Here is a 16,092-nt window from a genome sequence, read left to right as displayed (position 1 = left end):
ATTTTGTATTAATATTGTATAAAAAAATTATATTTATGACTGGAAAATATTAGGAAATTTAGAAGCATACCTAAAGTCGTTGTGAAAAATGCTTTCTTACTAATAACTTCTGAATAATGCAATTACTGTTTCTTCTATTTTTAGGCTTGCGTTAACAAAAAAAACATTGTTTTTTTGTAATTAGGCCATTACAAATCTTTTTTAAAAATTATGTCCAAGTGCAAATTTTTTTCTGAAGGGGGGGGGCAAACAAAAAATAAATATTTATTTTAATAAACACAATTTTTTTTATCTTTTTGCATTTTCTTTCGATTGTTCTCGTGGACGTTTCCGCAGGGTGATTTCGTATAGCGGGGTTGAGCTATTTGTTTTACTAGAAAAATTCAAGCAAACATTACTGAATCAATCAAAAGTTCACATAGGAAAGGAATGCTAAAGTTTTCGTTTTAAATAATTTTCCCAATAGTGCAATTTTTAAATTCCCAATAAAAGCTTGAAAGTTCTCTAAGAACTTAATGTAAACATTTAAGAGTACCTTAAGGTATTAACTTTTGGTTGTTTGAATAGTTTTCGTTCCGTCGTGGCGGCACATGGACCGGTCTTTACACACAAGGCATGAAAATCGGTCAAAGATGACCCTGCTTGATAACAATGTACAGAAACAGGATTGCAACATTTCACTTATGGACTTTTGGAAAACATTCTGGAATGAATCCAAAGGTAAAGTGTGCGTCAATGGAATTATTCATCTCAGATATGGTTTTCTCTGATATTTTTTTCTATTGCGTATTTCGTATACAGTAGCCTGGCGAACGTACATCCTGTGCATACTATACTTTTTCAAACTCTAGTGGAAACATCAGCTTTGGTTTATCGCTTGTGATTGAAGACTTGTAGATTTGTTTGTTTGGTACATGATAGTAATTCGGCTCGGTTCCGTGTACATCTTCGAAATCTTTGCATTTTTCTCCATCTTGTTGCGCAGTAGGTAGCCAAATCAGATAAATTCATTTGATAGTCGTACGGATTTATGAAATGTATAGCAATCATCAGTTCATTTTTTGCCTTTTTCATATAAGGAAGACTGTGCAATCACTCTGAAATTCGACTTTTTAAGCTACACCCGGAGTGTCGAGTGTCATATACCACTAGATTCAGTTCGTCGATATCTGAAAATGTCTGTATGTTTTATAGTATGGTTAAATAGCTTCAAAAGTGCATTGGCTCTAGATGGGATTCACTTTTGTGCGTAACCGCTACTAATAGTCCTTACTTCTCTTCCTTCCTTTTGTTCCACGAGACTGCATTGAAGTGTTATATAGTGGGGAGGCTGATTCAGTCTTAAGACAAAATGATACATTAGAGCGGTTTAGCTCCGAACACATTTCCGGCTAATCGCAGTGGTGAACTTCCGTTAGCCGTTTGGCTCCCGTTTCTGTGAAGTATTTAGTTCCTGTTTTCGCGAGCCATCTCAATTCCTCGTCGGAAGTTCTCCCGATACCGATGCCTGTTGCGTGAGTCAATTAGCTCCCAGTTTTGTCGCAATCTTCTCGCATAGTCCATAAATCCTGCTCAAAGGGCCAACCAGTACTTGGAGAGGACGGTTCGGCGATACCGGATGGAGCGTAGCTTCTGGTTCGCTGACTCCGGTTCGTTGAAAACTCGAGGACCCACCGCTGGTGCTTCACTCGACCTACTCGATCTTGTCCCTGACGGTGAAACTAGTCTGCTCACATGCTTCGGTCCGGCGATTCCAGCTGGTTCGTAATGCCCAGTACACTGGCGCCTCAAGCAAAGCTGTGGTTGCTCTCACAGCCTTCCCCTTAACATATACATCGTAACTTTAAAAGTTCAAATCGATGATATATTTTCCCACCGCGCTGTCTTTCGGCTGCTAGTCATCACCAACTCTGTTTTATGATGGGCAATCGTCTCCGTGTCGAGTGTCTCCTCTTCTAGCGATTGTCCGATTACTTGGAACACCACATCATCCGTGAAGCCGAAAATCGTTATATCTCTGGGAAGGTTCAGCTTCAATACTCCATCGTACACTGCGTTCCACAGCGTCGAGTCGAGGAACGTCAGTTGTAGTTGTGATTCTCCCTTGTCTGTCTCGTAATGTTCGGTACTGAAAGTAGCTCTATAATATCCTGCAGAGTTACTCATGCTGTACAGCGAATGGGCGATTGCTTCCCAGCCAGTACTATTGAAGCATTCTTCACATCTAAGGGAACCACCACGCAAAAACGATATCCTTATCTCTGCTGTCTCCAAAGCTCCCACAACCGTTTGGATGGATTTCACTGTAGACCTGCCTATAAGGAAGCCGAATTACATGAGATGCCGTTCTCACGGTCCGCGTACTTCGTTAGCTTGTTCAGGATTACTCCTTTTCTCTAACATTACCAAGGGATATATTGACTACGCTGAAAGATCTCCATGTTGTCCCGGCATCGGAAGCAACATCAGCTTTTGTCGCTTCCAATTATCGGATCGTTTTGAATATATCCGGTCTCTCATGTATCACTTCACTTTTATGGCTTTCGCCATCTCGATAAGCTGTTTGTTGGTAAATCGATCTTCATCTTTGTGATCAACCTCCTCACTGTACGGCGAAAATAGATTCATGTTGTGGGGAAAACCTTTCGATGGTGACCTCCATCTTTTCCGGGCACCTTTCAGGTGGTGCAGCTGAGCCTTTTATCTTTGTTATGCCAACTTTGTAGGTCTCTCCTAAGGAAATTCGCGTTGGCTTTGTGGCAAGGCTTTCTTGTACAGCTTGACTGCTTTGTTGAGAGCGGTTCTTGCAGCTCGCTTCCCTTGAGCTTTCTGACATCTGTTTTAATTTTAAATATATTTGACACGGCTCAATGCGTTAGCACAACTGAGCCGTGGAGCGCACCTTGGGGGTCATTTGGTCCGTCGTCTCTCGCGTTTTCGTTTACGTCCATGTCATCATCGGTACTGCATTCATCTTGCTCATCGTCGGGTGTTCTTATTTGTTGTTTGTGCTTACGGGTCGCTATTGTAAATCCTTCTTCATCGGTATTAGATTCCTTATTGGTGGTGTTGGTTGTTGGTTTAGAAACATTTGCTGTACTCGTTGTTACTTCGATGTTGGTAATGGCAGTTGGTTTAGTGGTACTGGGGCCGATCGTTGTTAAGCTGGTGCTTGTGAATGCCCGGTCTGCAGTCGTTGGTTTACCAACTGGTTGTGGTTTAACATACGATGATTGTATACCGGCTTTGGTCGTATCAGGTGGAATTTCTTTAGCAGTCTCTGCGCAAGGTTTCCCGTGGTGTAGCGGATGATCACAATAATGACAGGTTTGTGACTAGTGTTCGTTGAGAATATTCAACACCATGAGGTAATTTGCATGTGAAAATCAAGTGAGAGGGAATAGGTTTTGTCGGACGCATTCTCACCACACGAACGCCGTTGCGGAGTCTTGGGAAGAAGTTCCTCCAAGTATCTTCCTTAACACTATTCACCTCTCCGTATTTTGACAGGATTTGTTTGATAGCGAAGGAACTAGTACGTGGTACCAGGTCATGTATCTTTATTTCAATACTGTCAACATCTATATACGTTGGGATACTGTATAAAATGTCATTACATTCGATGACGTGTTTCATGTTGTTCTGGGAAGCGAATGATTCTGCTTGACTAATGTTTTTTAACATATTCAGTACCGCATGACGTAAATGGTGAAATTGCACCGCATAAAGTACCGCAAGCTACGTTGAACTTCAAGTTCACCTTCAACATTTGCTCCCCTTCATGAATTGATGGTATTACCGGATATTTCGTGTAGTCAACAGCAACACAGTTTGCCCGCATCGTGATATACTTTTGCTTTGCATCGTCACTCATTGTTTGTTCACGTTTCACACACTAGGCAGAAGGAATCAATTTTTTCTTTGCAAATAGACCAAGCGTCGCGCGGGTAAATTTGATTATTTGCCCTGCTATTGCAGCGGAGCGATTTCTAGCTTCTGAACTGAGCGAGATGAGAAACCGAAGTGATCTCCGACTTCTTCTCCAAGCTCGGAGGCAACTTATACGTAGATCGATAATCGTCGTATTGCACCCGGCGACCGTTTCTCGGTTTCCCATCCCTTGGTATGGTCGCATTACACGCCCTTGTTAGTAGTGCCGTGAACTCGTTCGCATTTAGGTTGAAGAGGATACCTTCAAATTCAAGTTCTTCGACGGACACGTTCCTGTGAAAAATCGCTGTTTTCCATCTTCACTCGTTTATATATCTCCCACATATTCAAATTCATGTTTGGTTCATAGTCCTGTTATCAATGCTGTACCAGATCGCTTGGTGGTCGCTGTGGATATATCCTCGCACACTTTTCAGTCCATCTTTCCGGTTACTCCAAGGCTACAAAAATTGACATCGATAATGGATTGCCGGTTCCCCCTGCGGTAAGTGCCGATGATACCATTATTTGTAAGATCTATATTTAGCTTTGCTAGAGCATTCTTGATCGCTGATGGCCAGACAAAGTTCTTTTGATTCCAGCGTCTATCTCGAAAATTTCGCACGTTTCTGGTTCTTGGAATATTTCAGAATTAATGTCTCTTCGGCTTCTTGGAAAACGACTTATTCGATTTTCAAGCTTAGCCTTAAATGGAAGGTTTGGTAGCAGATTTTGATCTGATCAAGTTCATAAGAATCGCACATATGGCTGCGGAAATACGGTATGAACACTACGATCCCATATGAAATCTTTAATTGTCAAAAACTTTTCGGTAAAGCTCATGTATACTGAATATTGAACCACATATAAATCGCCAGGAGTCTGATTTGAATTCAGATTGTTTCCTTATCGAAATTATTTTCGAATGCAACGATCGATTATGTCTCTATCGACTGTTGCGTTTAAAATGAAATCGATTCAGAAGTCGGTCTGTATTAGCCTTGCCATGAGATTTTCGTTTGATAATACACAGATGGGTCCTTCCTTCCGCGACCAGCAAACGTTTCATTTGATGTTGGACTGGATCGATGATCTCATTTAAAATTCACATTTACCCGAGAATGGTCAAAATAAAAATTATCATGGGATGGTAATTTCTAAAACTACCATAATAGTTTTCAGTTACGAAAAGCAAAACTCTATGGCAGCTATTGTTGCTCTATAAAACGTGACAATTTTTTGAATTTTGATTATTATAAAAAAATTATTTGCCCCCTGATTTTTTTCAGCGATTTTGAAGGGGGGGGGTGACATAATTTTTAAAAAAGATTTGCAATGGCCTTATACTTTCTCAACTTTTTTGTCTTTTCTTTTTGAAACATTTTAACAACAAATATTCACACAGAAGAAGTAATTCCCTAAAATTCGTTATCATATAGTTTGTCTGTACAAATGGCGATTCTCGAAGAATATATTTTGAAAGCAGTGCATTCAAGATCGCATACGACCTTTTTAAATATTACTCTTGAATAAAAATTGTTTGTTCAGCAATTCAAAATACTTAGTTTCCCATATAGATGAAACGTAAAAAGTTTCATCAGAATCGAAGATGGTCACCATTTTTGACGTAATTGAATCAAACTTGATACAATACTTGATTATAGCAGAAAACATCTGTCACGTTACATGAGATCAACTGTGTTTTCTCAAAAATGAATAAAACTTTAAGGTTTTTTACAATACAGTTTCAAAAAGTAGACTCAAAGTAGTAAGAAAAAATGTAGGTTAGACATTGTATGTAAGCTGTCGGTGTGGTCCACAAAACTTTTTCCAATTTTTGATCTGTCACGTTACAAGTTATTTGGTTTCCATTACTTAACAATTAAAAATAAATATTAATTCATATTTACTTCAAATTTTCAAGCAATATCATAAAATTTAAATTAGCCTGCGATGAAAAAATGTGGTTCCAAGCAAAAAGTTGAAAATATGGATTTTGTTTACCTCTTATCTGCTTACAGTCTTTTAGTCATGTTCAGGTCATGCAAGAAGCATCAGCATACTTTTATAAATGACAGACATGGAATTTTTATCTGGGCTCATAATTTATTTTGTTAAATATTAGAGGTTATATACATACAAAAAAGTAGTTAACGCAAAGTTTGAAAAAAAAAAATTCGCCTGTGGTAGCCATTTTCGGAGCCTTGGCCATGTAACATCTAAATGCAGCAAATGTTGTATATTTACCATTAACGACAATTGCATTGTGTTACTCTTTCATCATGCTGTGCTGGCCGGGAATGGATGATTCACGTGCGTCGGTAAATTCATTATACCCTAATTTATCCAATCCCACCTTTCTGAATGAATAGAACCAAATGCGCAAATTGAATACCGGAAGTATTATGCGCCAGTTCCGCATCCATTCCCTGACCCAAATATCACAAATACTCAGACAAACACAAATAGACATACGACTAGTACATAACAATTCTCGCGTGTTTTTTTGTAAATGGCCAATAAGCATGCTGCCAAAATTCACTTTGAGAGAAAATTCCGGACAAACCGTAGCTCGCCTAGGATGGATGTTAACATTTTATGAAAGGGAAGTTTTCTTTTTCGTCTGCTGTTGTGGTTCATAATCGACGATTAATGGTTTTTCCAGAATTTCCTTTCCAATTGAATTCTGACAGTATGCTTATTGCCCCTTTTCAAAAAACAACGCGAGAGTTGTACACTAGTACGAAACACTACGATTATTACAAAACGACAACTAATAGGTTTCTACTTATGTATTTATTAAATTAATTTAATCATCAAATTAATTTAACTAGTCTATGCACGATGACGAAGTCTACCGATAAATGGACACACAATGACTCCCACTGTGCGCCCCGTCCACGAATACCGCCATCAAATTGTGAAACAATGTTTGCAAACACAGCACACAGCAAAAATCAATTCACGTCGACCCGCCAGTCGGCCACGTCACCTCGCACAGACTAGTGGTTGAGCGTTGGTATGCGCAGGTGCAGAGTATGAAAGAACATAGAACATAAAAAAGGCGCAAAAGCCCTCTCGGTCTTCTCGATGCACCCCTATCGAGGCGTAATGCAATAACCATCTTAAAGCAATTGTCTGTCAGAGGTTTTGCAATACCGTCAAACCTCTCAACCTTGGGGAAGGAGTGAAGATAGACACACTATTCCTTTATTCAAACTTGACTTTCAAATTATACCCCCATGATTTCTGTCTCTTCCTTCATATTCTACAGTTTGCACTTTGCGTCTGGTTTTAGGCCCGTGCATAAATGAACTCTCTTGAAATGACCCAAATTAATGGATGTCGAATAAGATTCGTCATCAAAGACTCCGAGATTCCATTTAAAATCAAACACATTGAACTGGGTTCGACCATGTCCGATCTTCTTTCGGATTAAAGAGAGTCCTCTAAGTATTCTAATATTGCGCAAGACACAGAAATATTCAGCTGTGCCATATATATATATATATCGAAAGTTCGCTTAGATAAGCTCAGAATTGTAATATTTTGTCTAAAGCAAATAAATGACGTTACTGGCGACAAGACTTTTATGAAGAACTAACGCGTTTACATACCCGCTCACAAAGTGGAGATCGATGGTGTAGTTATCGATTCGAATTTGGCATTCGTGGATCTACTGAAGGACGGGATTGACTGTTTCAAAGACCCCTTGCTCCAGTGAGTGGAGATTTTGAATGACAATCGCACCGGGCGATACGAAATGGTGTGTCTCTTCAAACTAGTGTTGGGTGACCTTTGGCGAGACTGCTTTGCATCTTCTTCGACAAGGATCGTCTGCATAATCGGTCGGTTGGCCGCGCGTTATGCATGCAAAAAAGGGGTCTTTGCAGTGCTATTTTTTTTCTCTTGAGAGGTCGTCAATTGAGTTCTTTGCGACCGGTCTCACGAACACTAATGAAGTTTTCTGGTTGAAAACAATCCCATTAAATTTTGCCGTCTTTGTTTATTATTTTCCACCAGCTTGTGATGTAGTATTTGTGTTCTGTGGCGTGTACGTACATGAGCCGTAGAAAAGTCTATTTTCTCTCCCAAGAGGCCGTCATATACCATCAAGAGGAAGCTCTGTCACAAATCCGAAGCAAACAGCACATCGTCTTAGACAATTGAGACGAAACAAAGAGTATCCAGCGCTTCCAGGAACACCGAAAATCTCATGTGATATTTTAACCAGATATTCAACTTAGTACAGGATTGGTTGGACCTAGGTTGGTAACCGGTAACTTTATGGTATTGTGAAACTCCTCCCTGCATCGAGGAGATTTCAATTTTCACGGTACGACATGGAATTATTTTGTCGATGATAATTAATCTAGCTTACTCTACGATCTTTGCCACAGCTTTAAAAAGGAGGCCACATTTCCATTTCCCTTGTTCCTATGACACTGAGAAAACGAGCGAAAAAGTTTGCAATAATTTTCGCTATTTTTGTTGAAATTTGAAGTCATTGCCTTGTTCGTTGTTTAACAGGACCGTACTCTTCTGGCGACTTTGGTAGATTCTCAGTTATGTGCATTTTTGCTGTCTGCATTGGTTTTATGTTTCAGTTAGACTTTCAAAGAGTAATTTTGTTTATACCTAAGAATGATACTCCTATTCTGACTTTTTTTTATGGCCTAACCTCACTTACTTTATGAAGCAGATCAAGATTGAAGCGCCCCCCTTAAGGTTGGCACCCTTGGCGGGGGCCAGCTTGACCAACCGCACGCTATGGCTCTGCTTATGTCACATCTATATGTTTGTTATATATACTAATGCTGATTTCGTTTTTAGATCAGAGTTGCTCTAGGTTCGCTCGGAGCTGTCATTTTTGTATGGAAACTGTAAACATTAGAGCGAACCTAGAGCGACTCGATTCTAAAATCGAAAACAGCCTAAGAATATCAAATCATGTGATGTGATGGCCGGAAGATTAGAGAAGCAACCCTCCTCCCCTTCCCAACCCCTTTAGTAAAAACATCACATTATTGAACAAAGTTTTTTAAATTTTTGAGTGTAAAAGATACAGTTTTGCATTCATCATAATAATGTAAAATTAAAATAACATATCAATTCTTGGATTCATCGTGTGTCAAGTTATCAAATTTCTAAAAATTAAAATAATTGGAATTTACGAAATTAGTTACAGAAGATTGGATCAAATGTTTCTGAGAGCAAAATAGTGGGCTGTCAGTTACAAACCTGTTGCATGTGCGATTTAAGTGTTTCTCACTATTGGGAAAAATTTGGATGGAAAAAAAGCAAGCAAATGGGCTGCAAATTTGTTCTACATTCAAAAAAGATAAAATTCCACGTGGACAATTCTCATACCTTCACCCTCTCTCGATGGACAAGCATGGACTTTTCGTACCCCCTTCTCACCCATTCACTGCCCACGTGATATATGGACGGCCCCTTAGAGGATCTCTTTCACAACTTTAATTGTATTGATCGCAAAAAAATCTCCAGTTATTCCAGAAGGAATTCTCTCATTTTCCTTTCGATCATTCTTTTCTACATGCCATTCTTCTCTTTCTCATTACTTTTCAAACAGAATGATCTTTCCATAAGCAACTAAAATAAACCGTTGAAATTAATTAGACGTAAGGCTTTTGGAACATGTGCTCCATCGCCTTATAGAAAAAGACCTAATTATAAGATGCAACAAAATTGTATCTAGTTCCGCAATAATGCACCAACAAATAAAATCCTTCACAGAACCCTGCGTGATGAACAAGTTGTTTAAAAATCATGCATACAAAACGTTTAATATCCTATCGGGTATGGTTATGTTAAAACAAATGCGACCAACGACATTATGGAAAGCAGATCCCAGTTCAGGCCCCCCAGTGAACGAATGAGGGAAACTAAAACAGCATAAAAAACGTGAAGACAAACACTTGAGCACCAACATTATCGCCAGGGCTGGAAGAACTGAACCGAGATGCCCATCGAGTCAAGTTAACGTGTATATACGTGTATATACATCAAGATTCCAGCATCAAAAATGAGCCACGGCAGTAAGTAAACACATGCGCGTACGGCGAGGTATGGAGAATGAGGCATTTGGATATGGTACAAAGAGATAGGAATTTCGCCGCCCCTCCCCATCCTCGCCAATCCCCATAAACCATATTTTCACGCTTATGGGATTTGGCTTCCCTCCGCCAGCCCCACTCAAACATCGAGATGTAATCATCACGATCCCATCTTACCTCCAGACATTTCCGACAGAAGGTATGCTGACAGGGTAGCACCTTGGAGGATGTATCCAATCGTTCCAAACACACGGAGCACTCCAGCAGATCGTTCAGCAATCTTTCATCCATTTTATCCTATCCTCGTGCAATTATTGCACCGATTTCTACGAAACGCCTCTGCTTGGCAGAACACTAGCTTATATATGCACATATACTACACGATTTCTGTATATTTCCCAAAATATTGCACAACATTCCAAGATTTCAACACTTTTATGATTTCCCTTCATCGCATTTTCATAAAAAGCACTTGCTCGCCAATTACACACCTCCGAAACCTGTAGCACCAGATTCTGGCTTCTTTTATTTCCTTTTCACTGCCATTATCTTGGCCATCGCAGAAAAATACACTAATTTACTTAAACCTCTAGGGCTCGCATTGGATGGGCAGTAGTCGTATCTCCTTGCGGTCACCCTTTCGCTGGGATGCAATTCCTTACTTAGCAGTAAACTCCCGTCTCCTTTCCAATTTTTTGAATTTTTTACACTTCACAACCCCTCCACAGGAGAGCAAAAAGATAGCTTCGCATTCGTGTGCACCGATGACCCCCGGATGTTGAACTGGTTCCAGCAGGCTCTGTTCTCACAATGGCCGAGCGGATTTTAGCCGTAGCGCAATCAACATTTCCGAATTGTACGATCTAACGAAACAACGGATAATTATCGATAGAAATTTGTATAATTACAGGCAGATTTTCATTAATGGAATTTCAGAAGAAACGAAGGTATGAATGTATGTGCATATATAGTGATTCCGAGCGCGGTGCGAGAAAAAGCAGCAAAAAGGTTCGATCTGGCCTGGCCGAGGAGGCATTCTTGACTATCTACTGAACCCACTGAAGAACTGTTAAGCCTTGGGTGGTGTGCGTGTCAAGATTGCGGATTCAAGATAAATGTACGGCGGGTAGCTAGCTCCGTCTATCAACATTCACTCCCGTTGTAATTGCTGTTGTACTAGTGTAGTGTGGCTGTATGACGTTGGTGCATTCGAAGTTGATTCATGAACCAGTCGTTTGTATTTGAACGAGAACCCGACAAACCAGGCAGTTAGCCAGGGTGGGATAAAGGAGAAATTCACTGAATATGTAGCGAGGGACCCGCAGCGGGCAGTTGTTGCTTTTATTCGTATGTACAACACATGGCCACCATATTAACAACTGTTAATTTTACTCGTGGAAATCCAATTTTAATATGGTTCAATCAGTAGTATAATAACCATTGTTTAGTATAAAATCGAATATCAATTTCGGTTTTTCATAATCGACCTTATAAACGATGGGTAATTAAAACACACGCAGAAAAATTTAGCATATTTAAACCAAAAATATGTGTTATTGAATCCAATCATTTATTGTTTATCACTTTAACAAACAAACTTATTGGTTTGAAAATATTTTTTTATTAAAACAACAACAAATTTTTGCTTCCAATAAATACATTTTTAGTATCTAGTAATTTTCTTTTAATTTCAATAAAATAATTATTGAAAAACGGAACGATAATTTTTTTTATTGAAACAATAGGGTAACAGGGGTATTTTGGACCGCTTTAGGAAGTCATGAGAAAAAAATCTGAAAAAATACGGTTTGGCTACGTAATTTGGATCATTTAACAGGGCTAATATGTACGGACTTATCATTTTTTGGATAAATAGTGTTCTAAATAGTCAAATAAACAAAAATACTTGGGAAAAATGAATAATCGTTAACGCGCATTTTTCTTATTTTGGACCACTCAACTTTATTTTGAACCGTAAACAAAGCATATTTTGGACCATCGATAATCCTTTGTGCCATTGCTGCAAACATATTTTGGATAAATCTCGAAACAGATTTTGGACCATCTAAATAGCATAGCATAGCATAGCATAACAAAAACGACCGCAATCATCATGGGTGGCTGGTACAGTGACATCTTTGTATACAATAGTATAGTTCACTACACACTTGGCCATGTGCTTACGATCGCCAAAGGGAAGGAAATGTTAATTGAATACCTGCTTAAGAAGATGTGGGAAACCCACACAATCTCCAATGTTAGAATTGGTTAGTAGGGAAGGGAATTGAGATGTGGGTTTGGAGTGATTTATATAACATTTAACTATATGGATAATAAAAATTAATTATAAATTAGAATTATCTCACCAAATTCACTTGGCTGGTCTGTAACAGGTGCAGGCTTCCGAAACCACCGTTATGGCACTTAGATGGGGTACCGCAACAATAAAAAATGACACTAAATCCAAAAAATGACACCAGCAGATTTTGGACCATCTAAATGTTCACATATCTTACTTTGTATGATGAATTTGTACATGATTGACTAAGAAGTGCTTTTCTAAGAACAAAAAGTGAACTTTTTTTAAATGCAGAGTAGATATGCCAAGAGCTGTCAGAGTTGATTGGGAGCATGGCGATAATATGTTATCGTTTGGAAATAGCTAACATATTTTGGACATACCAAAAATAACAATTTCCATACATCTAATTGCTTTTTTCAACCTAAAATCAATTTCTTATGAATTTTATAAGCATAATAACGATATTTGCATGAATGAAATGTTTACACTTTAGAAATAATAACTCTTCGATGTTGGTTACAACAATGCTACCTCCTCCTGATTTTGGACCAGTTCAGCTGAAATGTAAAAACACGATTAAAAGTTTTCAATTCATTGCTTCCAATTAAACCATTTCACTCAGAATATAACGGGAGGTGCTTTCTAACATGATAATTTAAGTGTTACATTAGCAATATTTCAATTTGTTATGAGCTTTAAATGAAAAAATGTACAAATCAACGTCAGGTGGTCCAAAATATAGTACTGGTCCAAAATACCCTCGTTACCCTAAATTTTATTGAATTCAATAAATAATTTTATTGTATCCCGACCAATAATTTAATTTATTGAATTTAATGCATAATTTTATTGAACCTACAAATCTTTTTTCTGCGTGCAGTCATCATATCTGAACCATAATATTTTCCCATATTTTTATAAACCGTATCCTTTATGGTGACAAAAATATAGTTCAAAATGATGATTTGGTAATGTCACAGACATAACCGGAGTGAAATAGAATTCACCTTAGCCTGTTAATTTGCATGCAGCAATTGTTACTATCTTTGGAAATGTTGTATTAAAATCAGGAACATTAGAATGATGAAGAAAGTTTTCAATTAAACACTAGAAAAATTAAAAACCTATTTCAGAGGTATCATACAAGAATCTATAGAATTTTTTGATAATTTCCCATTGCCAAAAACTATATAAAATTTCGTCGTAGATTTTCATAGATTCCGGAATAAATGATCTAATATAATCATTCAGAAGATAGCAGCTAAATTCCTTTAAACGCAGAATTGTCCCGTGTTCTATGGGAATACTCATGGGATAATTGTGCGTAGAACGGCAGTGTACATTAATGTCGTTTTGTCTTAACTCTAAAACCTGGTCATGCGCTAATCCTAGTTTCTGCCAGCAACGAGAAAATTATTAAAAGCCCGTGCTCAACGAGGATTCGCGCTCTTGTCCATCCTCTATCACCTGTCTAGATACTATACTGTTCCGATGTTGAAATATTCCTTAAGTTATACAGTGATACATGTATTTTCATTTCAGCGCGTGCTGAGCGCGTTATAGTTACTACACAGTTTTAAACACTTTGTATGCGTACAATCTACCTATTCTTCTTGGAGTTGAATTAGTGAGTGCTGCTATATTCTGGTTGCAGCTGTCATTCTGACGAAACACGTGCTTTGTAGTTGGAAAGGTGTGGACACAGAATTAGCACAGTTGAAGTTTTTTGTGTCTATTTCCCGAATAAACGAAACAAACCTTGTGTATTCACAACAAGTAAGCTTTAAAATACGATATTTCTGTACATTATTCGAATATCTTTTATCGATGGGTTAGGGCATCATGCATCGACCATACCAGAAAATTATTTTCCACGTGAAAAATAACGAAAATAGCGTGAAATAAATCTCGGAATATGTCGGGCATTCCAGGAAGCAGTTCAATAATGTAATAAAACATTTTGAGCAACATATTACAACCAATTCTCTGAAATGTAATTCGCCTCCACGATAAAAAAAAACCATCAATTTCGTCGACTGAAATCAAAAAAATTGTTGAACAAGATCATGGCATGTCAATGAGCAGCAAAACCATACGAATATTACATATGAAGAGCGTTTGATCTCCCTTATTGCACAACATAAGCCACTTATTTTTAAAAACAATTCGAGAACTTGAATAAACTTTCCTAAGTTGTACGGAAATAAGTCTGCAGCTTTATGCACAAATGTTTTTTGAAGCGATGAGTCGAAATTTAGAGACCAGTTATTTGTAATGGAGCAATATTGTAAGCTGGTTGAAAGTGTCTCCCGTTGTCTAGGTACAGTTTTGAAACAAAAATGTTTCCCGACTAAATACTAAACAGTATTGATCCCGATCAAAATTAATAGCAATTTTTAAAAATGTGGTTATTCTGTGTCCAGGCTATATTGAACTTCTTTGTTAATTTCATTCATATAATTATAGATTTCGTCTAATACCATGTCATACGATTTATTTTCATGTACCCACTAACAGTACAGTACATGTCTTGAAAGAAATAGTTGATGATCTATTTGATTTTATTACGTTATCCGTTCTATAAGTGTTGGGGATATGAGTGTGCTAATTCTGTGTCCACCACTGTAAGTCACTTGTCTTTAATGAAATAATAAATCTACCTAGTTTTAAGTGAATTTAATCCATTCATTTAGCAAAATGAAAATAATCAACTTGTAATCTTAGTTTAATGAAATTCACAAATCGTTCACCTTTGTTTTTAATTGAATTTGATATTGAAAATATCAAATTATTACGAACGTTCCGTGTTAAATAAACTATCTGAATGAGAAAAAATTATTCGCGCTCGTCAGTTCTAGTTTAGCATTAAAAGGCCAAATGAGAAGCTGTTTTAATGATTTTTACCCAAAATTAGAGACAAGTAAATATAACGGGCTCCCGCTAAATTTTGGTGACTGTAAATAAATTATTGCCGCCTAAAATTACCAATTCAATGCTAAATTTTAATTTTTTTTTTCAGTAGCTTGACATATTCCGTAAAGTAATGCTTGTAAAACTTTACTTTACGGAAACCAAACCTTAGCGGAAAACAATATCAGCTTGTTATTGCATGCCAAGTGTAAAGTCGCACTGCCTTACAAAAAATGTAATCCAAAGAGCATACATCAATGCACCCTCCCGTGTGTCCACCATACTACACTCTGGGGAGCCGTGAGCACACGTTGGTGAATACCAATATCTAAATAATATAAATTTTAACTGAGCACGCCACATAAGACACGGAAAACCGATTCATAACAATTTCAACCAAAAAATTAGTTGATTTTTGACGTAGGACTACACAGAGAAAAAAAACAGTATCCATGACTGGACTTTCCTGATTATTTTAACTATTCGCTAAAATAGTAGTAACGACCATGAGATCGGTATCGTAAAATATACTAGACAATTTGATTACTGTCTAACTATGTTGTTGGTATTTATGACGTTTCGAACATGGTCACTCCAACAATATACAAATAGAATAAATAAAAATGTAAACCTTTAAATATAAATCAGCTAGAATGTTATTACTACTTTTTGTTTTAGTCGTTATAAGAATGCATTGTTGAAATAACTGTTTATGTGAACGTGACCCTTGTCTAAAGCCCTTTCGGCGTATGGTATTTTTAATTCGACTATGCTGTGTCTTACTACTGACTATACATCTTGTCATTTTTTTTGTGTTTTCATTTTGAATTTCTACATGACCCCGCCATTGCAGTGAAAAGTTTCATGTGTGAC

General features: G+C 37.7%; 1 protein-coding gene across 1 annotated transcript in view; it reads right to left on the bottom strand.

Annotated features, from left to right (window-relative positions):
- LOC131687269 (E3 ubiquitin-protein ligase SH3RF1) overlaps positions 1-11,069 on the bottom strand; it is a 50,877-nt gene extending 39,808 nt beyond the window's left edge. The window contains exon 1 of the mRNA XM_058971341.1: positions 10,185-11,069. Coding sequence (XP_058827324.1) covers positions 10,185-10,298 — 114 coding nt within the window. The 5' untranslated portion in view covers positions 10,299-11,069. The remainder of the gene's footprint in view (positions 1-10,184) is intronic.
- Positions 11,070-16,092: the final 5,023 nt, after the last annotated feature.

This window comes from Topomyia yanbarensis, chromosome 3, assembly GCF_030247195.1.
Source record: "Topomyia yanbarensis strain Yona2022 chromosome 3, ASM3024719v1, whole genome shotgun sequence".
Classification (NCBI taxonomy): Eukaryota; Metazoa; Arthropoda; class Insecta; order Diptera; family Culicidae; genus Topomyia; species Topomyia yanbarensis.
Note: the sequence above shows the minus strand (reverse complement) of the source record. Positions and strands in the feature narration are given on the sequence as shown.